The sequence below is a fragment of the Pholcus phalangioides genome, unplaced genomic scaffold (assembly GCF_987345545.1).
Source record: "Pholcus phalangioides strain wild (caught in Gottingen) unplaced genomic scaffold, Ppha-v1.0 ptg000010l_1, whole genome shotgun sequence".
Taxonomy (NCBI): Eukaryota; Metazoa; Arthropoda; class Arachnida; order Araneae; family Pholcidae; genus Pholcus; species Pholcus phalangioides.
Genome location: NW_028301603.1, coordinates 36,390,021 through 36,415,353, shown reverse-complemented (window position 1 = coordinate 36,415,353; position 25,333 = coordinate 36,390,021). Strand labels below are relative to the sequence as shown.

The 25,333-nt window shown below is 41.5% G+C and overlaps 1 protein-coding gene across 6 annotated transcripts in view; it reads left to right on the top strand.

Annotated features, from left to right (window-relative positions):
• The window catches only part of LOC149081365 (uncharacterized), a 138,934-nt gene extending 114,016 nt beyond the window's left edge, over positions 1–24,918 (top strand). For 5 of the 6 annotated variants that reach the window (XM_089238176.1, XM_089238175.1, XM_089238181.1 and 2 more), the window contains 11 exons: positions 427–504; positions 1,404–1,491; positions 5,330–5,479; positions 14,449–14,551; positions 15,135–15,279; positions 15,397–15,584; positions 16,692–16,834; positions 17,959–18,145; positions 19,295–19,475; positions 19,637–19,775; positions 19,899–24,918. In XM_089238176.1, coding sequence (XP_089094302.1) covers positions 427–504; positions 1,404–1,491; positions 5,330–5,479; positions 14,449–14,551; positions 15,135–15,279; positions 15,397–15,584; positions 16,692–16,834; positions 17,959–18,145; positions 19,295–19,475; positions 19,637–19,775; positions 19,899–22,756 — 4,260 coding nt within the window. In that variant the 3' untranslated portion in view covers positions 22,757–24,918. The remainder of the gene's footprint in view (positions 1–426; positions 505–1,403; positions 1,492–5,329; positions 5,480–14,448; positions 14,552–15,134; positions 15,280–15,396; positions 15,585–16,691; positions 16,835–17,958; positions 18,146–19,294; positions 19,476–19,636; positions 19,776–19,898) is intronic. The other variant, XM_089238177.1, reaches the window with a different exon arrangement.
• The last annotated feature ends 415 nt before the right edge of the window (positions 24,919–25,333 follow it).

The following is a 25,333-nucleotide window of genomic DNA, read 5'->3' as shown; positions in this document are numbered from 1 at the left end:
TTTTAGCCCAATTGTTGTTCCCCCATCCTGCTTTTTTAACGACTGATGCCATTTAGAGCAATAAAACCATTCCATTGTTCAAATATGGAGGACGATGTATCCGCTCCCCCGTTTCTGGCCGCACTCGGTATAACTGAGCTCTGAACCTAGGCATCGAGTTTCGCAAAATAAGCTCTTAGAAAGTAGAGCGGATGCATCGTCCTCCATCTCAGAACAAAAAAACTGGGTTTACCACTTCAAGTGACGTCTGATCGTTGAAAAAAAAAGTAGGATAGGGCACAGCGATTGGCTATAGCAATAATACTGATGCCACAATTGGGCTCGAAGATGAAGGATGAGTCGGACTGGGATTTCATGGAGCCCTACTCAAATGTGGTGTATTTCATTATCGTAATAATAAAGATATATTTGATACGCTTTTCACAGGTTGGTGATATAATATCTGTGATAGACATGCCCCCGCCTGAAGAATCAACATGGTGGCGTGGTAAAAAAGGTTTTCAGGTAATTATCCATGGAAACATCAAATTACAAATCATACATCTTACTAATACATTAAATTGTTTATAATACGGCTATGTGATAAATGTCATTATCTATAATGTATAATCGTGAACCATTTAGATAAGTTTGATAAATTTCCCTGTAGTATCGGTGATTATGCATAGTACCCAAGCATCGCTGCTAAACAAAGTCAAACTAAATTCATCACATATGCCGTTATAACTCATAATCACCATTTTGTATTGGTAAATATGATAAATCCGTCCCATTGCCGTGATAAGATTTGTTATTTAGATTATCGTGCGTGCGTGTGAGCCGGAGTCTGTACCGGATATAATGATCCCTGATTTAACGAACCATCCCCGACATAACTCCTATTATTTACTTCTATTTTACAAATTCTGAAATCAGACTTTGATATAACAAACTTTCATGTAACAAATTTTACGATCACACGCCGATATAACGAACTCTTATTTAACAAATTATTTGATTTTCTAATTTCACAAGTTTTGTGCTTGTAAAGCCAGACCCAACATAACAAACTCATATATAACGAATTCTACAATCGGACCTCGATGTAAAAAACTTTTATTTAAGAAATTTAACCCTTGTACCTCATATAATGAATCTCATTTAACAAATTTCACCATCATACCCCCATATTACGTACCATTTTACCAAATTATCATTACGTATAATTTTTTTTGAGTGTTTATAAACTTTACAGACGACACTTGGATATGGGACATAATCACCGGACAAAGTGATACATATATCAACCTAACCGAGATGATTGGCGATTATGCATAATAACCGATATATCACATTTACACCGTAACATATATACATTTTGTAATAGGCGCATGCAATTGAAATATTACTTATACTTTCTTCAGGTCGGCTTCTTCCCTTGTGAATGCGTAGAAATCATTGGTGACAAAGTGCCAAACACCATAAAGATTCCCAAGGCTCCAGCTAAGCCAGGTATGCAGCATTACCTTCGATACATCTTTTTTAAATTTGCAGTATTCATCTGTAGTACTATTTACTATTGAATAGAAATCTATGTTTTAGTAATTTAAAAAAAAATCGTGAAATTTGCTTTTTTACCTTTGAAATTAATGCAATTTTTCATGTCACCTATGCATAAAAATGTTATGCAGTGTATGGAAAAATCATGATTTCATCAGTAGGAAAAAATACGCTGGTGTAAGAAATTAAGAGAATTCGCAGACTTGGTCGATTATCTCTAGAACTACTGTATCGATTTTAATGAAATTTGATATGTACATACATTGATACAATACAAAACAAATACCCATTCAATAATTGTAATACACACGCATGATCGTGCGTAACACTCGTTGGAGGCGGAAGGTATGAAACAGCGGTTGCAGAATAACCAAAAAAATGGGTTAATAGATGGGTTAATAGGGGGGGGGGGGTATGATCCCCTCTTACAGATATGCAGGTCTCGCAGCGCGATTTCATACTTGAAATAAGGCAGTTTATCATTTCCAGCGGCAATTGGTCCCACTCGTTCAGCAACGCTGTTTTCATTCCCTGGATGGTTCCCGGAGGGGGGGTTGCGAGTTGCAATTGCCCTCCCCAGAGCGTCCCAGACATGCTTTATAGGGTTAAGGTCTGGCTGGCCAATCCATCCGGCGAATATCCTCACTCTCTAGAAAATCGTCGAGCAGAAGAGCTCTATGTGGCTGGGCGTTATCGTCCATTAAAATGAACTTCGGGCCAACTGCACCCCGGAAAAGGCGAACATAGGGCTCCAAGACCTCATCCCTATACCTCACACCAGTCACAGTGCCTCTTTCAAAGACATGGAGAGGTGTGCGGCCATCCAACATGATGCCTGCCCAGACCATTAAACCTTCTCCGCCATAATGGTCGATTTCGCGGACATTGGAGGGCAGGTAGCGTGTCTCTGGTTCTCTCCAGAGACTCGGTGCTTAGGCTGAACCGGGACTCATCAGTGAAGAGAACGGTCGCCCATTGATCCATACTCCAATCTCTATGCTCTCTGCACCATGATAAACGGATTCTCCTGTCCGTAGAAGTGAGCGGGACGCAAACAGCAGGTCTTCTTGCAAACAACCCTTTCTCATGCAGTCTTTTGGAAACTATCACCCTTGATACACGGGTTCCTGTGGCTGCATACAAGTCACGAGAGAGAGCTGAGAAGCTGTAGCACTCCTGTTACGCCTCGCTATAATCGACAAATGGCGATCTTCTCTGGCCGTCGTGGCTCTTGGACGACCTTGCCCAGGCTTTCTCTCGATGGATCCGGTATCCTGGAACTGTTTCCATAAGTTACACACGACGCTGGGCGTTAAATTGAACTCTCTACAAATCTGGACTTGAGATTGGCCTGCTTCTAGCCTCCCCACAATTCGCCACCTCATTCCATCATCTAAACGTTGGTGGTTACTCATTTTTACTGTTACAATTTGAAATTAACCGATTGCTGCAAAATAACACCAAGAAATTCGCCGAGATGTGCTAGCGAACGAAATGCGTCTTAACTTACGCGCGCTTATAAAGCCTGTTTCTCTACTGGCTCTGCCTACACAGACGTGTACGCTTACATATTTGACGTACAAGATTTGCATTTTTGTCTAGAAGCAGTGTTTCACATTCAGTTCACATCTTTTCATGAAATTCGATAAAATATGCAAATTCTCTTAATTTATTTCACCAGTGTTGTTTTAATTTAAATTATGTTTTTCTGATTTTTTATCGGATTTTTTTTTGATTTAAGTTTATTAATTAGACGATTTAGTTGACTGCTTATCAATTAGAACAGCAGTTAATTATTAAGAATGAATATTTCGTATCACCTACCTAGTTTTTTTTCTCCTATTCTATCAAATTAAATTCATCATTAATGCGGGGCCGACCTCATCAGACACGGCGCACGGTGCGATAATAATAGAGGGGCCGGCTGCGTCTTTCGGCACAACCAAAAATTCATACATTATTACAGAATGTACACGAATGCTGAAAAATAATAATATAGACACGCTTATATAGATGTAAATTACCAAAATAATTAATGAAAACTTTGAACTGAAGAAAATTTTTAATTGATGGAAGAAATAATTCCAAAACAAATCGAATTTAGGGAAAAATGTAAGAAATTGTCTGAGAATTAATGAAAATTCAGAAATGATGAATTGAAAATAAGAGAAACGATTGACAAAGATGATTCTGGCATCCATGAAAATTCGGCATAAATAAAAGAAATAATTTCGGTATTGATGAAAATTCAGAATAAATGAAAGTAATAATTCCCAGAGTTGATGAAAATAAGGAAAATTTATTTAATAATAATTACATAAGAGTGAGGGGTCCCCCAGAAACGCGGGGTCCGGTGTATCGCATCTGTCACACACCCGTAAGGGCGGCTCTGCATTAATGAATGAACTACATGCAAAAAAATATCAATAAAAAAAATCTGTGCTTTCGTAACATGAAATGTCATTGAGCCTGAATTAAAGTCATGGATTAACATTTTCCTTGTGGAGAAAATGCTTCTATTCATGATTGTCCCCCCCCCCCCAAAGTCAATGCCTGGTGGCAACTCGGTATGACATGATGCATACTTCTCTATTAACTGGATGTATAAACAAAGGACCAATCAGCATCAAGTAAACTAAAAACATATTTAATTGACAAGATTGTTTTTTGCGCAATTGATTAATACATTTACTATGTGTTTCCAACTTGAATTATTTTACTTAATAATTTACACATTTGTATTCTTTCACAAATTTAATGAGTTTTGATTTTAAAATGAGCGAGCAAATTCCAGACATTTTCACTTTTTATCAGAAGAGACCTATTACTCCACTGAAATGCATATTGAAGATACTTAGTGCAATTACATCTAACTCAGCTCCCTATATTTTTCTGCATTTTTTCCATTCACAAACTCTAGGAATGGAACAACTATCTTTCTGCACTACTTCTAGGGATTAGGTTCAACAACACTCTACAGGGTGATTCTAAATTAAAGGGGCAGACTTTAAGAATCGATATGAGACATCTAAACAAGTATTTTTGATCATAGAACATGTGGTCGAATCGCAATAGCAAAGGCGGTAGAGGGTGGTTTTTGGTGAGTGCACAACAACGCTTCACCAGAAGCAAATATCATATTTTGCTGACGGATTCGCTGCAATAAGTGCACTCAACCATTCGAGGGGCTGCAGGGTACTGTAATGTGGTAGGTCTTCTCATGTTGCAACCTGGGTAACGTGAATTCTACCACAAGTGATTGTACCGCTTGAAGTGTTTCGATGATTTTCCACGAATAAGAAACAAACTCCAATTCGATCTGAAGGTACATAGGCACCCTCGAGTAGTTGATAGCACGTATCGCAGCAAATCTCCCGGAAAAATATGATATTTGTTTTTGGTAAAGTGTTGTTGTGAACCCTCTAAGAACACCCTCGACCACCTTTACTCTAGTGATTTGACCACACGTTCTATGACCAAAAACGCTTATTTACGAGTCCTCTATCACCTCTTAAAGTTTGTCCCATGAATTTAGGAATCGCCCTGTACATACCAGATGTATACTTCTTTAAATCGCAAACTTTATTACATATCAATAACCATGCATACCATACTAGGCTACTTTTACTTCAATATGTTTGAAATTATGTAAAGGAACAATGAAATTTAAGTCAATGATTTAAAAAATAATCTAGTGATTTAATCGGCGTACCCTGATTTTATGATCTATGAGTTATGATTCATGTTGAGTGTCCTCGGTGACAGTTATTTCTTCATGTGTCTGGAATAGTTCTGAGAAAGCACGGCAAGCTGATCGCATTCTTCCGGCAATTCCTGCTGTCCAGGCCATCCAGACGGAAGCTGAAACAGAGCGGGATTCTCAAGGAAAGGGTATTCGGCTGTGATCTCGGCGAGCACCTCATGAACTCTGGCAGAGACAGTGAGTGCTTGTTATGTACCTTATTCGCAAAATATGAATGAGTACATATCCTATGCAGGTCCTAGGATACCGGGACCGAATCATACCCACTCACACTTCATGACCACACAGTGATTGGATTCAGTCGAGTCACATTATTGTGATCACTGCCTACTTATGACATCAATAGCGCCTTACTGATGCGGTATAACACATAACGCGAACTTTCTTGGTATTAATATAATGTGCGATACTAATGTGCACTATGAAAATTGCTATATCAGTTTTAACAAGTGAATTATCGGACGATTTGCATAGAAAAATTGACTGTCAGCTTTCCAGTAGAGCACAACGGTATCTCTGAAACTAGATTGAGAAATTTTGAGCACTTTTTTGTCTAAAATATCCACGGTGCTACACCCCTGTCCCCACGTCTTGTAAGGTAGCCTATAACCTATTTGTGGGATCTACTAATTTACCGCCCACCAAATCATATCACCGTACATCAATTTCCAATCAGTAGAGTCGGGTGGGAAATGAAGTTGGCATCTACCGGTGGTCCAGGGCCGGATTAACCATTAAGCAAAATAAGCACGTGCTTAGGGCATCTGTACAAAAGCGGCACCACAAAAAGATATCAAATGGTATATTTTTTGTTTTAATGTACAATGTTTTTTCAACATCGATCGTCCAATAGAAGATCCTAAAATTTTAAGAACACTTGATTGTACGGTTGAAGATCGTTATCACAAGGATGGCACAAAACATAAGAAACTAATGATATTGCAAAATAGACTTCACATTATTGCTGAGTTTTTCTCTCGATTAGCGTTTCACAATTTTCATAAAGTACGCCCTGGGCTGTCTTAACATTATCATACGCCCACATACAAAACGATTTTTCTGAGAGAGGCACCACTACCTATAGCTTACAAATTCCTACCTACCTATTTGCATATTTACTGTTGAAAATCGGAACCAGATTTAATGCAGTAAACCAAGTTCTACAGAATAAGGACATGATTTTTGTGGGTCATTAGTGGATCAACTGTGTTTTGATCTATAGAAATAAAAGATACTACCAGGTATAAATTACAAACATGAGAATGTATCTAAAAGGAAAAATATCCAATATAACGGTGATTCGTCAGAAATAAGATAACCTATTGGCAGGGCAGCAACTGGATGCTTGGTTGGATAGGGGAACTACTCATTTAGGCACCCCTCTCGTAATGCTGAAGGATAGGTTAAATGGTTAAATTTGCGCCCCCTTCTATGATGCGCCCGGGGCACCACACCCACCTGCTCCCCCCCCCCCCACTAGTTGAGGCCCTCCCTATTGGTAATATTATGGCCATTCTAAGATTCAGTGGTTTCTCCTTGGAGTGTTGTTACAGCCTTTATCTCATCAACTGTTATCGTAGTGGTATGGTTCTAATTTCAAAAATTCTCAAAATGTGACCAGAAATCACCCTGTACGAGTTTTGAGGGGGGAAAATACAGTGTACACAAAATAGAAAATGTACATTTTTATACGACCTCCCCCCCTCCAATTGGACAGTTGTTGCTCTTTCTCTTCTGAGCCCAACAAACAAATTACATGTTTTTAACTGCATTAACTGCATAAAAACACTTTTAAAATTGCTTCGTCATCTCTTATGAAATATTAAGGGTCGCCTTTGGCCGCCACCCTTCCCCCGTTTCTCTTCACAACATATCTTGTTTATTTTGTCCCACTTCATCAGCCTGCTATGGAAAAGGACATGTGAAAGCACCAGTTTACTGAAGAAGCGAATTTTACAATAATGAAGTAACAAAAACAAATGTGATTCATCAAGTAACTGCAGAAAACTTCCCCATGTGTGTGAGGAAAGTTTCCCCCAGACTCCAATTCGCTGAATTTTAGTGGGTCCCTGATTGGATTTATCTCGGGATAGCGATGTAATGTAAATTTTTCAATGTTAAACAACAAAAATGAATGAGATTCATCCACGGACACCCGAAATGAAACCTATCGACTTTTCCATGGGGCCCGACCTGGAGGTTTGTCGGACATCCTCCCTGGGAGAAGTCATGAAAATTTTTCATTTTTATCAATTTTACAACGATTAAAATTCAGGGCCCACATCCAGTAGCGGGGACCCAATACACAGATTTTTAGTGGGGGACCCAGATTGGATTTATCTCGGGCTTCCGCTGTTGCAAATTCTAAAATGTTAAACAACAGAAAAGAATGAGATTCATCCAGGGCCCCCCAAAATTGAACCTGTAAATATGGGGCCCCAGACTTGGAAGGTTGTCGGACATCCCCCGCTGCGAGTGCCATGAAATATTTTTATTTGTGTTCATTTTACCAACGAATAAAATCCAGGACTCCCAACCAATTACCCGGGACACCAGTTCGCATACTTTTAGTGGGGCCCCCAGATTGGATTTATCTCGGGCTTCCGCTGTTGCAAATTCTAAAATTCTAAACAACAGAAAAAAATGAGATTCATCCAGGGCCCCTAAAATTGAACCTGTAAATATGGGGCCCCAGACTTGGAAGGTTGTCGGACATCCCCCGCTGCGAGTGCCATGAAATATTTTTATTTGTGTTCATTTTACCAACGAATAAAATCCAGGACTCCCAACCAATTACCCGGGACACTAGTTCGCATACTTTTAGTGGGGCCCCCAGATTGGCTTTATCTCGGGCTTCCGCTGTTGCAAATTCTACAATGTTAAACAACAGAAAAGAATGAGATTCATCCAAGGGCCCCGAAATGGAACCTGTAAACTTTTCCATGGGGGCCCCGACTTGGAGGCTTGTCGGGTATCCCCACTGCGAGAGGCCACGAAAATTTTCCGTTTTTATCAACTTTACAACGAATAATATCGAGGGCCCCACATCCAGTAGTGGGGACCCAATACGCAGATTTTTAGTGAGGGACCCAGAGTGGATTTATCTCGGGCTTCCGCTTTTGCAAATTCTACAATGTTAAACAACAGAAAAGCATGAGATTCATCCAGGGCCCCAAAATGAGACGGGGTCCTTGACTCGGAAGTTTATCGGCTATACCCCTGTGAGGGCCACAGCAAATATTCATTTTACCAACGAATAAAATCTGGCCCCCCCACGCAATTACCCGTGAATTCGTGAATTTTATGGAGCCCCCAGCCCGGATATATCTTGGGCTTCCGCTATAGCAAGTTTTTCAATGCTAAAGCAGCAATAAAACAATGAGATCCATCAAGGGCCCCTGGAAATGAAACGTTTTAATTTCCCCATGAAGGTATATGCAATCCCCGGGGGGATGTGCAATCCCCCCCGGGTATCCCGACCCTGTGTGTTGCGAGCAGTGATATTTATGTTATACGTATACATACATCCGGCATGACTCCCCACAAAGGCAGGGCTGTACGCAGGGCAGGAACGTGTCTTATCACTTTTTGATTTTTTTTCACACTATAAATTAACCACAGAGGGGCCCGTGAAAAAGATGGTTTGGGGGGGGGGGCTCGCCATCTATTCCAGCCTAGGTGCCCTGCTTTAGGATGTGAGAGCCTCTCGGTATATATGCACATAACTTGATCTTGATGGGTCAAATGGGCCCCGATATATGCAAGAGTTGAATGAAAAGTTGGCCCAAAATCGTAACCGATTTTCGTTTCACAAAAACGTCACCAACTTCCGTTACATAAAATCGTCACTAAATTTCGTTGCATAGAAACAGGCCCTTTTCGAGTTTTTGATTTTGTTATAGAGTAGATACGTTGCAATTCGATAACAGATCATTTTTCGAATTTTTTATCGGTGTTTTTGCTTAATTAACGTAAATTAATTGAATTAAAAAAATCAAATACTGGAATTCCATGACCCCCACAACGGTAGAGGCTGACAGGCAGGATCGTCTTAAGAACATCATGGGCCTTCGAGCCAAGGGATTTTTTGGAGGCCCTACCTGAAAAATTCAACTATGTCTCGTTTTTCTGAGGCACCTCTTCTCTACGGCCCGGGGGAGGCATGCGTTAAGACGGCACTGCCTAAGGTTCGAGCCAGGCGTTCCCCTTTTTCAGTTTTGAATCTGGTAACCCTATCTGAAGACCACATAATCCGTATTTTCACTTATTTGTTCGATCATCCATATCGTCCGAATGTTTTTGTGGAAAGAAATAATTATTTTTCTACATAAAATAAGAATCAATTATTGCAAATGTACGAAATTTTTTTACCGAAATTTTCGTCTCAAAAAAAATTTTATGCTCAAAAAAACAAAGAACTCTCTCTTTCTCTCTTTTATCATCGCATGAGTTGTCTGAAATTTCGAGACTAGATGGCAGCACGAACAGTATATAAATAAAGCCTCAGAATCTGTGTCGTCTGCTTCTCTTCAGGTTCCTTGTTTTAGATGTCTCCTTGTGTCTTGAAAAAATTACTGAACTGCAAGTTTGAACTGCCAGTTCTGTTTGTGAGCTTAGCTTGTAGGGAACCGAACAAACCGACTTCTTGTCTGTCGTCTGCTCATTAAGAGGTTTTTGTTTTGGACGTCTCCTTATGCTCCAATAAAATAACCGAACTTTCAGTTTTAGTTTCCAGTTCAGTTTATGATCTTTGCTTATAAGGAACTGAGCGGAATGAAGAACATAGTTTATTTACTTTAAACTTCATCATCACCACATGAGTCACTTTTAAATTTGAGACTAGATGGCAGCACATTACTATGAAGTGGAGTGCGGAAAAATTCACTTTTTACGATCTTATCTGTCGTCTGCTTGTGTGGAGGTGCTTTATTTTGGATGTTTCCTTGGGTCTTGAAAAAATAACTGAACTGGAAGTTTGATCTTTCAGGTCCATCGAGCTTTTATGTTATTCGAGAGGGAGCGTCCAGCCACCGCGACGGCAGAAACATCAAACGCAAGGAAACCAGTCAAAACTCGGTAGCTCGGTGAACTCGTTGACTGGACAGTGACTCGGTGAAAACAAAGTTCGTTTGCTCATAGAAATGTACAGCTCAGTCTCTAAATATTGCGTTTTAAAGATTTAAAAAAAGGATTGGGAACTCATCTAAAGGTGAAAAAAGATTAAATTATTTATTTCATTAATACTGGAATAATTTCTTCCTCAATTCTGGAATTTCCCTTCATTAATTTTGTAGTTTTCTTTCACTAATGCTGGAATTATCACTTTTATTTATTTTGGAACTGAAATTATCTCTTTCATTAATTATATAGAATTTTTCTTCCGTTAATTCCAGAATTATCTTTCATTGATTCCGAAATCATCTTTCATTTATTCCGAAATCATCTTTCATTTATTCCGAAATCATCTTTCATTTATTCCGAAATCATCTTTCATTTATTCCGAATTATCTTTCATTAACTACAGAATTATTACTTTCATTAATTCCAAATTATCTTTCATTAACTACAGAATTATTACTTTCACTAATTTTGAAATGATCAATTTCGTCAATGCTGAAAGTATCTCTTTAATTAATTCTGGAATTATGTTTCATTAATGCTAAAATTATCTTTGGTTAATGCTGGAATTATCTCATCGATGCTGAGATTATTTCTTTCATTGTTTTAAATAGTGTTTTTCAGTATGGAGATCGCATTCCAATACAAAAAACTTGGTGTCGCCATTTGATATTTTCGAAATTTTCTGACTGTAACCGTAACTGTTAGAGTGACACTGTTGTTTTCCATATCATTCTTGAGCGCATACATCAAAATACCTTATGCCAAAATTTCATTCAGTTTCTGTGAATGGTATGATAGTTAGGGGCCCATATGTCGTGATAGTTTTTTTTATAATCACGCCGTATATAAGCTCGATGTTCAGATCAGTTTATAAGGAGCAAAGCTGAATGAGGAATTTAGTTTTTTATACCTGAGCTTCGTCATCACCCCATAAGGCACTTCTGATTTTGAAAGTAAATAGCAGCACCAACAATATTTTTAAAAATGAATGTCTTAAGGTATTCTAGAGTATTAAATTAATTTTAATTCCCTTAAAACTGTTAGTGCCATTGCGAATTCACTGCAAATGCTACAAGGCAAAAAAAAACCTGTTATTGGCGGACGGAGTAACGTTTCGAGTCACCCGGTATACACGGGACTCATTACTTCATAGATAAAATATCTATAGAACGAATACATATAAACACTGGCCTAGTCGGGAAGACTGGATGCATTTATCGCACCCACGTCCTGCCGCAGGGGTCGCTAAGCTGGGATCTTTGTTGGGGCCTTAGAGGCCAGATTTTTCACTGGTCCCTCGATAAAGAATTTATAGTATGAAAAAAACGAAAATTATAAGAAACTAGGCTGAAGCCTTTCAGGCCCCACAGAGGCCGTGCGACCTGTGCAGCCACATGGGGCGCATCTCCAGGAAATGGTGCCAAATCCGAGTTGGAAGGTAATAAAAAAATTTGTTGAGCTGAGAAGCGTCATCGGGGGCACCAAGAATAGATCCCGCATGGGCAGATATCCCCCTTTCTCTTTTCTGCCCCTACCCATTGGTACATCAAGGAAAACTTAAGACCATCGTAGACCCGGGGCCACAACTAGAGGTTTGGTCAGCTGTGTCGGGCAAGCGTTTTGGCACCCTCTTGTAATGTTGAAGCACAGATTAAACGGTGAAATTTGTTCCCCCTCTGGTCCAGCACCCGATTCACCAAACCAGCCGGATCTGCCCTAGTTGCGGCCCTGCACAAGCCCTATGGTGAAGTGATTTTTCTGAGCCACCCTCCCCCTCCTATCTGCCCAGAAAAAAATACCTGCCTACCAATTTGCGTGTTTATTCTCAAATGTTTATATCAGATCGTATATTCATGAGGTCCCCTTTCTACAGCTGAACCCCGTCTCCTCCCGGTCGTGCTCGGGTGCCCCCCCCCCTCCCCGCATTAAGACGACACTTGCGAGAATGGGGGGAAGAGGGAGGGGGAAGCCGATAAAATACTTATCAATATAGAGTCGCCCATAAAATTCTTATCGTAAGTCCGGGTATTACACTATAAGAGATTGACAAAAGTTCTTTTATAGAACTTGAAAAATTCAACCAATAAGCGTACCGGTTTCACTTTTGTCTTTTACAATTTCAACCAGATCTCATTTCGCAGCCCCTGTGCTGTGCCCGGGTGGGCTCATGCGTTAAGACGGCAATGGCCTTGGGCCCCGGCAGGACCGTAGTGGGAGGGAGTCAGCGGACTTAGGGATCTTTTCTCCCCCCCCCCCACCCCCGAAATGTGACAAATGAGCGAAAAAGGGGAAAAGATGGCCAAATCTATTGTTTTATCACTTTGGTTCCCAAAATGGAAATAACCCCCCTTCAAACAAAATTTCTGGTTACTGGCCTGCTCCCAGGGACGGTTCTATTATCATACTTTTGTTTTTTACCGCCGTAAATTCACTTTAGAGGGGCCTGTGATGAGGGCCTTAGAGGGGGGGGGGGTCTCATGATTTTTCGGACCTCCAAATTATAACCAAAATATCTGACGGATATATGCCGGACCAGAGAGGGCACCAATTTCAAATTTTAACCCTCCTTCCAACATTACAAAGGGCGCCAAAATGTGATCTTGCCCGGCTGACCAAGCATCGACTCTGTTGCGACCCTGCTTGTGGAAAGAAGCCTATGAGGGTCCACCCAGGGACGTAGCGTGCCTTCTCTGGGACCCGGACAGACTTTCTTGGTGCCTCTTGGAAAGATTTATTATCATGCAATCATGCAAAATAAGTGTATATCTTTTTGTAAGGCCCTTCCCCCCTTTTTCCTTTACAACATGTCTTGTTTATTTCTTCCCACTTCATCAGCGTGCTATGGAAAAGGACACGTGAAAGCACCAGCTTACTGAAGAAGCGAATTTTACAATAACAAAGTAATTAAAACAAATGTGATTCATCAGGTAACTGCAGAAAACTTCCCCATGGGGGGGGGGGTCCCCAGATTCCAATTCGCCGAATTTCGCTCTTCAGTGTATATCCCACGTTTGAATCGCACGAGTGAGTGGAGCCGAGATATATTTATATATCTCTTATATATATATATATGTGTCTATAGTTATTTGTGGGCCTCCTTCGCGGCCTGTTGGCGACGTGCGTATGCACCTGCCCATGTAACCTCAACTTTTTGTCTTCTTGCCCGCTGATTGTCTTTCGGTGCTTAGTGCTCCGGACGTTGCATCGCTCTTTCACCATGGCCCAAACCCTCTGGGTGACCAGCTTTATCCCCTATGGGGGACGGAGCTGGGGTCATGGTCGGTTTCGGGTCCTCGCGATGGATGGGATGGAATGGAGCGGCGATGCGAGTCCATCAATATGACCTGTAATGTACTACAATGCACCTCGAATGCACCGCAATCCGATTCTACCACAACAAAGACTTCGAGCAAACTTCAAGAGCTCTTACTTTTGTCACTTTCGAAGCAGATTGCAGTGAGCAGATACTACTGTGGTGTTCGAGGGGTCATAGTGATGGACGTGCATCGCAAGGAACCGGACTCGAACGCCACCTTCGCCGCAGTGATGATCGACTGAAGTTGGTTTGCTGTGGTTCTCAACTACGAGGGGGCCGGTCTCGCCGCAGAGAGCAACAGGAAGGGAAGGACTACGACAGTGTCTTTTTTTCAATCATTACACCTCACTCATAGTTGGGAAAATTGATGGCAGATGGCTACACTACGCATAACAAACATTACCCACTAACAAACTTCACATTAGGTACACAACACGTACACGCACTTTCCAACAAGTACGAATTCATTATGAACTCACCAGAAGAATGATGTGGGTACATGTGTGGTTTAGTACTGGTAATAGTAGTGAGCAGATAAGATTATTCTGAATAATATGTGGTGGTCACATTGATTTGACTCGACTGTGTATAAACTAATGAATATATATTTTTTAAATCAAAATTTTATCAATGAATAACAATATAGAGACTTGTTAGTTTTTGGTTGTAGACGTTTTTTCTCATTGGAATTTCATTCATTTTTTTGCAGTTCCATTAGTGTTAAAATGTTGCGCTGAATTCATAGAAGAATATGGGATAGTCGATGGCATCTACCGTTTATCAGGTGTAACGTCTAACATACAGAAACTCAGGTGAGTTCCATGTCTTCAGGTTCCAGTTTCCATAGGTGCCAATGCTTTCGATTTTTCAAATTTATTAAAATCTTTCGGTCGGAAATAAGGGGGTTCTTCCGATTTTTCTTGTATCTTCATAGACAAATCCCCTAAAAGTCCTCAAATTACGCTTCGTTTGAATGGGGAATCCCTGAAGAGGATACTCTTTCAGTCTTTGGAATTCCAGGCTGACCTCGTTTTCTCAGGAAAAAATATGGGAAAATCATAGTTTTTTCAAGTACGAAAAATCAGTAATTGCCGCCAAATATGATGCCAAAAAAAAGAAAACTTGCTAATTATGTATTTTCTAAAAAAATCGGGACGACCAAAGATGCGTCCTGGGTAAACGGGATTTATATATGGTCACCTATTGCAATCCCAAAAAATCCCTAGGCGTTCCCTGTTTATTTGTGTGACATGTTTTTTTTGATAACTTGATAAACTACAAATTTTTCAAGTCCGGGAATTGGCACCTATGCCGTTTGTGCAACTTAAAAGACTTCGTTGAGTTTTGAGTTCTAAGGAATATTGGCATTGGAATTCATACGGCTTCAACTTCCAGGCATGCTTTCGATGAAGACAGAGTTCCCAACCTGTTAGACGAAGCCATTTTACAGGACATTCATTGCGTCGCCTCGCTGTTGAAGATGTACTTCCGGGAGCTACCGAATCCTCTCCTGACATTCCATTTGTACGATAAGTTTGTGGTAAGTTCTGTAGTTTATTGTTATGGGTTATCGCTTAACTGTCCGGAAAAGTTAATGATGAATATTGTGGTCATTATGATGGCCTTATTTAATAGTTATTCCATTTATTTTTACCAGAGCGCAGTTCAGGCTGACGAAGACATAAGGTTGTTGAAGTTGAGAGATGTCGTCCAACAGTTGCCTCCACCGCACTACAGGTCGCTGGAATACCTGATGAGACATCTCAGCGCAGTTGCGGCTCACGGCTCCCAGACTGGAATGACGCCCAAGAATGTCGCTATCGTGTGGGCACCGAATCTCTTGAGGTGAGTTTCGAATTCATAGTTATTCAATTCAGTGATTTTTATGATAAACTGGGATTTGGAAATCACCTCAGATCCTCTAAATCAGAGGAGCACAAACTTTTCAGTCTACAGGCCAGATATGCAGAATCTCTGTCGCTCGCGAGGCAGAAACTTGTAGATATGGGGATGGGGCGTACGCGGGATCAACTTTAGAGCGGGCACGAAATTTTTCCTTCCGAGAAATTTTGAAAATACGTATAAATTTTTCGACATTTATTAAACTTTTTAACATTAGTTAGGAATTATGCATAATCGACGGTGAAAGTGATAAATGTTGCGAAATTTGATCAAGTTTTCTTCACATCGAGGTGATTGGTAATTATGCATGACCTCTGGTGTAATCGCTTTCACAGAGTAACATATACATACATTGTAACAATAAATGTATGGGAACCACTTGCGACCAAAGCCCAACGTCGTGTAAACGAGGTTCAACTGTATATCATACTGCCCCATCAGTACACACTTCCCGTTAGCGGACAAACTATTTGGTCCCATGAGTGTCCGTTATCGAGAGGTTCTACTGTGTGTGGTCGTTCTAGGCATTCATCATGGTATGTATTGATGCGTCGGAATGTATTAATGCTTTTCTACCGGAACACGTTCCGCGGACCAGATACAACTTCTTCGTGGCAGCATTTGTCCTACGGGCCGGAGGCTGTGAATCCGTGCTCTAAATCTTTGGATCACATTTCCTCCACTGAAAGTTTTACGAGTAGGCCGGCCTACCTGTGTGTCGTGTTTGATTTATGTTGTATAACGCTTATAATTTTCCTATCGAATTTCAATCTATATTTAAACTGAAAATTTGCTAAATTATGTACTTTGATTATGCTTTCGTGACCGTTGGATCTCGTTACCGGTGAGTACTGAACAATTCATGTACCTGCAGGCAACTAGAGAAAGTAGCTATAGCGCTAGATTTTTCTGTGCCATAGAAGTAGCAGCTTTTGCCTAGATTTTTTTGAGAAACAATATTTTGCCATTGATCTTCTATTGATGCGCCACAATATCTAAAATGTATGAAGACGCTAATTGTTATGTACTCTCTTTTTTTTCCCCTCACAGATCAAGGGAGATTGAAAACGGCGGCGTGGGTGCTCTCCACGTAGTAGGAGTACAAGCTGTGCTGACTGAGTATCTTATACGCTATACAGACCTGATTTTCAGCTCCAAAATGCCGGCATTCCCAAGTCCTGTACCCGGTGAAGGTGAGCATTTCCGTTGAGATAAACTTACATAATTAAATGAATAGCAGATGTGCCTTTTCTTTGTAAAATTATGATTTCCATATCGCTTTTAACGACTTAATGTTCTTATATACCGGCTGTCTCAAAGTGTTTGCATATATCTGGGATACATGGAAATGGATATGATGTGGCAGGAGTGGGTATCTCTGCAACCGCTGGCTTTAGAAACGTACTTTCAATCACAAAAAGTTTTCGAATGAAGTGCGGTTACTCAAAATGTCTTAAATTTTCCAACGCGTCGTATACATTAAAAAAAAGAAGAAATCAGCTTTTTATGTAGATCCAGTGTGCTTTTAGCACGCTTTTAATTAGAATGAAATTTAGATCCCGCTCTGTAAAGTCCTTTGCAAAAAATCTCATGTTTTTAAATGAAATATTTATCGAGATACTAAATATGTAAAATCACCGTGGTTTTGCAACTTATCAGTGTACTGGCTCAAAGTTTTGATTGGTGCAATTTACTAACAACAACTTAAATCATTGGCGACAAAACTTCAAAGGCAAATAACTCCGTTAATGTTTTAATTAAGAATATGTAATTTTTTGCACGTACGTGAACTTTTCGGAGCCGCATTTACATTTCACCCCCTTCCCCCCGGAAAATTTAGTAATTAATTTAGTTTTTAATTTTGAGTAACCCACACGTCTATTGAAAAATTCTGTAATTGAAAGTATTATATATTTCTGAAGTCAACGGTTACAGAGATATCCGCTGTGCAAACAATTTGGGTCAGCCTGTATGACTCGAGGTGTCTTCACCTTTTTTGAAGTCCCAAACACTGTTCGTGTTCACTGCTCGTCATCTGCACAACACTCTTACTGCTAGATTCCGTTTTCTGAAAGCCTTAATGCTAATCCTTCAAAAAATAGAAAAATTAACTATTTATGTATAGCCCGTATATAACCTCGAATATAATTCGTATTCTCCGTTGATTTTTGTGGCCACTAGGGGCCGCGTATCGACAAAGTTATTTTATTACCACCCTGTATATTTCAGTGTACTTGTAATTTTAGTCTAGACTTCGACTTTTACTTTGAGTTATCAGTGAATGCAATGTGGAATATCTTCTACTTTTTAATTTTAGAAACGCCCAAGAAAACGAGACCTAAATCATTGGCGATATCCACTCCCACAAAGCTTTTGTCCTTAGAAGAAGCCAGGTCGAGAGCCCTGGCATCGAATGCGCCGTCGGCCCAGTTAAAATTCATCGAAGTTGGAGGTGGAGCCGACAATCTCCCGATCAAATACCATACAGTGATCGACTTACCAGGGTAAAACAAAATGGTCATATTTTTGTGATTTAGCTCATATACAGGTGATTCAGAACCCAGAGGCGCACGCAGGGAGAGGGTGGCAGAGGGAGGCCCCCCACCCCAAATCGACCAAAAATGAATATTTGAGTGAAAAATTAAAAAAACAAAAGAAAATACCCTTTATATGCTATATTAACCAATTTCTGTCGATTTAAATGCTTTTCGAAGGGTGGTAACTCAAAATTTCTCGGGAAGAAAATATTTCCTCCCCCACCCCCCAAGACTTTCGCGTCCTCTCTAAAGGTCGATCGTGAGTACGCCCCTGTCGGAACCCCGGGGATAAACTTCAAAACTTCAAGGAATGATAGAAAAATCTAAACAAACAATGTTTGCTATAATGTTTGCCGTGCAATGCATGGTTATAACGCAAGCGGTGAACCACCGGACAGAAATGTCATTGAATGCATAAGAAAAGCACCGGTTCTTCCAATTATTGTGATTTCTATCGTGGATTGCAGGAGGGATGACTGGTTTCTTACGAACCAAGGAAAAAGTGAAATTCATTTCATGTACGGTGCTGAGGATGAGACCGGAATGCTCTGGGATCTCAAAGACTGCACCGGCGTTTCTCGACAAGATGCGTGCCAGATCGAAAATTTTGGGGTGATGTGTCTCAGTGGCGTACAAGATACAGAGTGTGTCAGGCATGCGAGAAAACCCACAAGAAGAATGTTTAGCACAGACGCCGAACCGGTTCAATGACTCAAAGTTTTTTCGGTCTCTGTCACGCCTCTTGTCAAAAGCAACTGCTGAGGCAGTTTTTGAGCTTCCAAAATATTCCCATTCGCAGCACCATACACGGAATATATGTCCACGTTCTTGAAGTTTGTGAAACCAACCATTATTTCTGCAATCCATGACAGAAATGATGACGCCAGACAGAACTAGCGCTTCTTGCATTCAATGACAGCGCCGACTATCGCACCACCGCTTGCGATACGACCATGTATGATAAGCATTGCATGTTTCAAGGTGTTCTATCAGTCCTTAAAGTTTTGCCCATGAATGAAATTCTGAATCACTCTATATGTACTTCGAGACATACTTTTATTGACATTCGAGCATTGGATATATATTGCGTTTTCTCATGTATTTTTGATACGACAGTCGAAGTTCTGGTGGAAAGGGTAAAAAGTCGCCATCAGGATGGAAGTCCTTTTTCTCCAGGGGTTGGCACACCACTAGCGGTAGAAGCAAAACTAGGAGAAGGAGCGGTACGGTGACTGGCGGCCAGAGGCCCAAGATCAGCAGTCCGATATTCGTGCATAACTCGTCTCTTTCTAGTCAGGTAATTGTGGCAGCTGTAGCATCATTCATCGGATTCTTGAACTTTTACGATCCGACTGAAGTATCGGGCGAAATCTTTCGCTTTTACATTTTGTTTTGCTCAGTTACGTTCTACGGTATGCTGAATACTAATGACTTCACTTATTATCCATTGTTAATCAGGATAAAGATGTAACGGAGATCGAAGTTCCACACACAGCAACGAAGAAGCTGAGGACGGTCAAGAGCGCAGAATCGCTGTTGTTTGGAGCAACGCTGACGAGTCAAGACATTGACAGCAATGACTTACGCAGTCCGATCGGTAAGAAATATCTTATACGGGGCTTTCATGAAAATTATTTGTTTGTTGTGGAGCAATATCATGGGGGCTCACCCCATTTACCCTAAACTTGTTATGTACAATATTTTTTTTTACTCCTTTCAGATGAAACCGGGTCTTCGCAAGCGACATCCGTCGAATACACTCCGCTTCAAGAAGCTGGATCCATCACCTCGCCATCCAAATCCCCAGGATATCAGAAACATATGAGGTCAACGTCGCACGACTCGTATTTCGAGAATGTGATCGAATTCGACGTGAGCACGAGCTATCGCCAGCCAAAAACCTCACCGGTTGAAGAGTGTTCGAGCGATAGTGAACACGTGGATCGAAAACTCTCTGAAATGTCTTCCACTGTGACATCGGTAAGCCACAAACAAACCGACAGCGCTGCTAATGAGAATGATGGCAAGATTTCGATGAAACAACGGGTACCCGCTCCTCCTGAGGCTGGGAAACCCAGTCCGAAAGCGCAGAAGCTAAGCTTGAAGCGTCTGTACCATACCCTGAGTTCCCCACCAATTGTTCGAAGAAGCAAAAGCGACAACAACTCGAAAATCACGAAAGCAAGGCGAACTGAAAGCTTCAGTGGAAGTACGCGTGCCGCCGACGCAGTAATAACCGCAAAGACTTCATCGAGCAGCGACAGGATAAAGAGTTCTGCAGCTGCCTCGTCATCGCAAACAAGTAGCGCGACAGCTTCGGTGATAGAAGCGACCGACGAAGATAATAGGAGTGACGACGGCAGCTCTTACCTGCCGTCACTATCCAGCGTCGAAGACAAGTCTGAAGCTAGAGATCGGCTAATCAGTGCGTCCATGGCTGCGACGCTGTCAGACACGATTAGCATATCCCAGCTCTTGTCCTACGAGTCACAGAATGGCCAAGGGAGCTCCCAGGAACTGTTGGGAGCTTGCGGCTTCGGAAGTGGCGTAGTAACGCCAGATTCCCCGACGATGGATAATGTCTCGGAAATGCCCAGCAGTGCCGGATCCGAAATCAACGTTAGCCCGGCGGATGTACAAGCGATCGAAAAGCAGTTATCGGCATCTTGGCCATCCGAACGATTCGATTACGAGGAGAGTTTACACAAGCAAAGTTGGTCCACCGATGATTCTAATGGAGAAATGGCCAATCTCAAGAAGAAATCTGATGCTGTAGTCCATAGCATGACGAATGGTACTTCTGATAAGCGCACAGGTGTTGAGCCTGATGATGAAATTTTAGCAGAGAAGGCGAAAACTCTAAAATTACGTTCTAAAAATGGATTCGAGGAGGAATTAGAGACTTCAGAACATGGTAATCGGGAGATTTCGGACCATGAGGAACACAAGACGCACCACGATATAGTCAAAGTCATGGGTCGAAGTCAAACAGAAACCGCTGAAATGTGCGCGAAGTTAGACATTGGTATCACTGCTTCTCAGAGTTTCGTGCAACGACATGCAACACCGATGGCCCAAGATTCGATGGACGCGAACGCTGGTAACAAAAAGAAAATCAATGAGAGAGTGTCACCAATGTCTCCCATGGAAGAGTCGAAGAGAAGATTCGAATCCGAAATAGGTCGACTGATTGTCCGCGATCGGCAGATGAAGCTAGAAATGGAGAGGATGCAGGCAGAACGGCAGAGCTACAGACCGAAAACCGACAACGCCCGCAGACTGAGCAATACGTTCGCTTACAGCACTATGCCAAAGGTCAAAGAAGACAAGCGGAAGGAAACGAGCGAGTTCAAGAAATCACCAGCGAAAAAGAAGTTGGTCAGCCTCGAAGATTCGTCGGTCGTTGTGCCAAGAGACAATCACGATAACAAGAAGCAGAACGACTGGTCTTCGACGCTGGACTACCCCCACTATCTTCGGATAGAGAACAAGCCTTCTGTAAAAGAACTGCTGACGAAGTTCGAATCTTGCAAGAGCGGTGACGACGCTAAAGTCTCCGAGGCATTCGGATCCCCAACACGAACTAGAGGGAACATGTTCCTCAACGTACAGGTTATAAACCACCAGAGTCCATCGAAAGAATCATCCGTTGATCTCATCCACGGCAGCCCTAAGAGCTTTGAACAGTTCAAAGTGAGGAATAACCACGAGCATATTTTTCAGACCGAGTGCGTGGTGCGATTCCCTCATCCGAAAGCAATGATCTCATCCGCGGGTACGAACTCGCAAACCAGGGCCAACGTGGACTCTTCGAGCACATTCCTCAGCACCTACTTGCGAAGCCGGAGCGAGAACAGTGCCCAGGAACCTAATCAGAGCGCTTCCAAAAACACTCCCGACAAACAAGACGGGGATCGGGACCCTGTCGATGACAGACCAGTGTTCCGATTCACTGGCAAAAGCTGTGATACTGACGAGAAAAAACCGGACACGGGTCAGCAGTGTTTAAAATCCACCACCTCTTCGAAACCTTTCAGTGAATGTGTAGCGACTAGAAGTAGCGATCTCACGTCTCCATACCTCCTGCGGAATGTCGAAACGACGGGTATTGACACGAAGCCGAGTGCCAGACTCAAGAAAGAGTTCCTCAAATCTATTGCTCAATTCGAAGACCACGTTACCGGTGGCCTTCGACAAGACACGCCCGCCACGAGTGAGCCATCCTTTGAATCCAGCGACGGGAGATTCGCGAGGACTGCCCACAGACAGCACAAGTTTTCTTCGTCTCCCGTGAAACAAAGGCCCCGGTCTGTCCCACCTTCGGTCAGCAGGCTCCCGCTGTCCGCTGCGGCACCGGCTGTCCAAGTAGATGATTTCCGTCTACCGAATTCGAACGCGTTCCAGTCTCCCGCAGAGTACAAACAAGTGCCAAAACATTCTACGGACATCAGCAGTGGTTCTCCCCCTACTTCGCGGATCAGGGAACGAGCTGCAATGTTCGAAAGGTCTTTCAGCTTCAGCGGATGCGTCGACAAGAAGCGGCTCGTGGTCATCCGACCGAAGATCACCGACGCATGATATTATGACATGGTGTTTGTATGTGTGTTCATCGTACACATGCTCATCATCTGTGTATATAAGCGTAGATGAGACGTCTGTGTGTAAAATGATGCTTCCCGTTTACTTTTTGTTTCCATTAAGCTAGGGCCACCCTCGTGTCCAGTCTGGCCCAATATGTTCCAGGGTAGGTCATGGGGAGTAGTAGCCACACCACAATTGGTAATAATCGGCAAATGGTGGAGGCAGGAATGTATTGGAAGGCTGGTCGAAGAGAACGACTACGATCTTCCAGGTCTCACCCCGAGTCAAAGGAGCCCACCTTCATTTCCGATCTTCCAATTCGTCTGGCCTGGTACCCTCACATTGGTCAAAGAACGTCTACAGTCATGTTACGGAGAGTGTTCTTGAAGGAAATATTCAAGAAGGAACATTAGGCGAGGCTGGACAAATGTAACCAGCCTATACTACTAATGCTTCATTGCAGCACAGGGGAGAGGGAAACATTGGAAGCAAATATTTTCCAATGACTATTCAGTCAGGCTGGACACTAGTGTGATCGCTAGCTTTATTCGTGATTCAAACTTTCGTACTTGTTAGTATGGACAGGGGGTGTGACTGATCATGAAATTCGCGAAAAAAAATTGCTTAATGGCACGAACAATATTTCTCGAAAACATCCCACTCTTATCAAATGCGGATCATACTTATACTTATATGAGTAAAACATCACATATCTCGATTTGGAGAAGAAATTTTTCGGACATACCGTTAAAGGAGTTTCATCATTACCGTTCAAAGGAGGTACTGATTACTTATTGTCCCATTATTGAGTATTTAATCCGTAAAGAAGACGTCTGGCAGGCACATACCCCTGACCATACTTTTCTCTGTAACACTATCACTGAACAACGTACAAAAAATAATTACCGATTCTCAAATGCGTTAAAGCAGCTTTTTTAATGGTAAATAGAGCATTTTATAATCGAATAGAGAAAACTCTATAGACTGTTTTACATCTTAACATAGGTTAGAGACAAATTAGCGTAAGCAGCTTTGAGGGGAAAAAGATATGTATGGAATATTTTTTTGCTTCTATGTGTAGAGATGCTCCTAGCTGAGATGTGAAAAAGTAGTATTTTTCTATAAAAAGTAAAGAAGAATTAAGTAAAAAGAGCAGTATTCAGCCATTATATCGGTGAGAGAATTGCTAGACGCATATAGGTATTTTACGGTTACCAGCATCATTTCACATTTATATTCTCTGACCAAAGCCTTTCACAAACATTCAAATTTGCATCTGCACTACCATTTCTAGAAATGAAATTATCAGGGCTGCGTCAGAATCATTGCCGTAGACGTATATTTTGGAGTTATGAGTCCTTCAAGATTCTTCTGGCAGTTTGAGGTATCCCTGAAGGAAAACATTGAAGAAGACACCAACCATCGTATAAAAAGTGAAATTGATTTATTCCCGTAGTGATCCATCGTTCTACATTCATCCTGTGATTACATGGCTTTCAGCCACATGCAGGTATGCTTTCATCAAATCTCTCTCACTCTGATGGTATGTTCATCATTGAGAAGTCATAGAATGATTTTCAGTATGATAAATCTAAAAGAATAACGTATTACACGGTTCGAGGTGAAATTCCCAACATTATTCAGGATATTACTGAAGATATAGCAGGCCCTGGTGAAAAAAGCTGCGATTTATCAATTAGGGTGGTTGCCCAGGTTGGACCGTCATAAGAGCACCTTAAGCTTTGGGCAAAGTATATTTTTCTGAGGTCTCTCACCTGGCTAGAAACACCGTCTAACGGCTCTCGAAAATTGTATACAGATCTCATTACTATGAGGCCCCTAGGCTATGCCCGGATATATCAATGCATTAAGAGTGCACTGTCATCTAGATCTTCATTCCTCGAAATCCGACTTTTGCTACTGAATATTGAGACAAAAATTCTTTCTAAATGTGAGTTGGGAAATGAATCTGTGTAATGAATTTTTGCTTATATTATTGGGATTTCTGTGCAACCACCTCGAAAGTTAAGCTAAGTTCATTGTTTAAGCTTTCTGTGAAGAGCAAAGCTTCTATGATCAAGTATACCTTAGGATGGTTGTCATCTATTTACAGTGGCTTTCTGCAAGGCATTCAAAGTCCACAAAATATTTTACATCTTCTCTTATGATTTACATAGACATCATTGAGGTCAACGTGTTTAGATGGATTTTAATTGGAGATATTTTAATCTAAGTCGTTATCAAGAAACTCAAAAAAATACGTTAGGAATTCTCGATATAGTCCTTAGTAGTCCCTAACATATAAGGAAATGTGACCTGACAAATATATTACAGCCCCCAAAATCCCCTATAGCAGGGGCTCGTAACCCTTTATGTTCCACGGACCCATTGTGCCAATGACACGGAGGCCAATCACCCGCCCCGAGCCTTTAAGCTGAATACAACTGACCCCTTTACCGAAAAATATCCAGCATATAACAATGTAAAAAAAATGTCCAAGCTCACGGACTACCTTAGAACTCTGTCCAAGGACCTCTAGATAAGAACCACTGGTTCATAGTGATGTATCTTCGG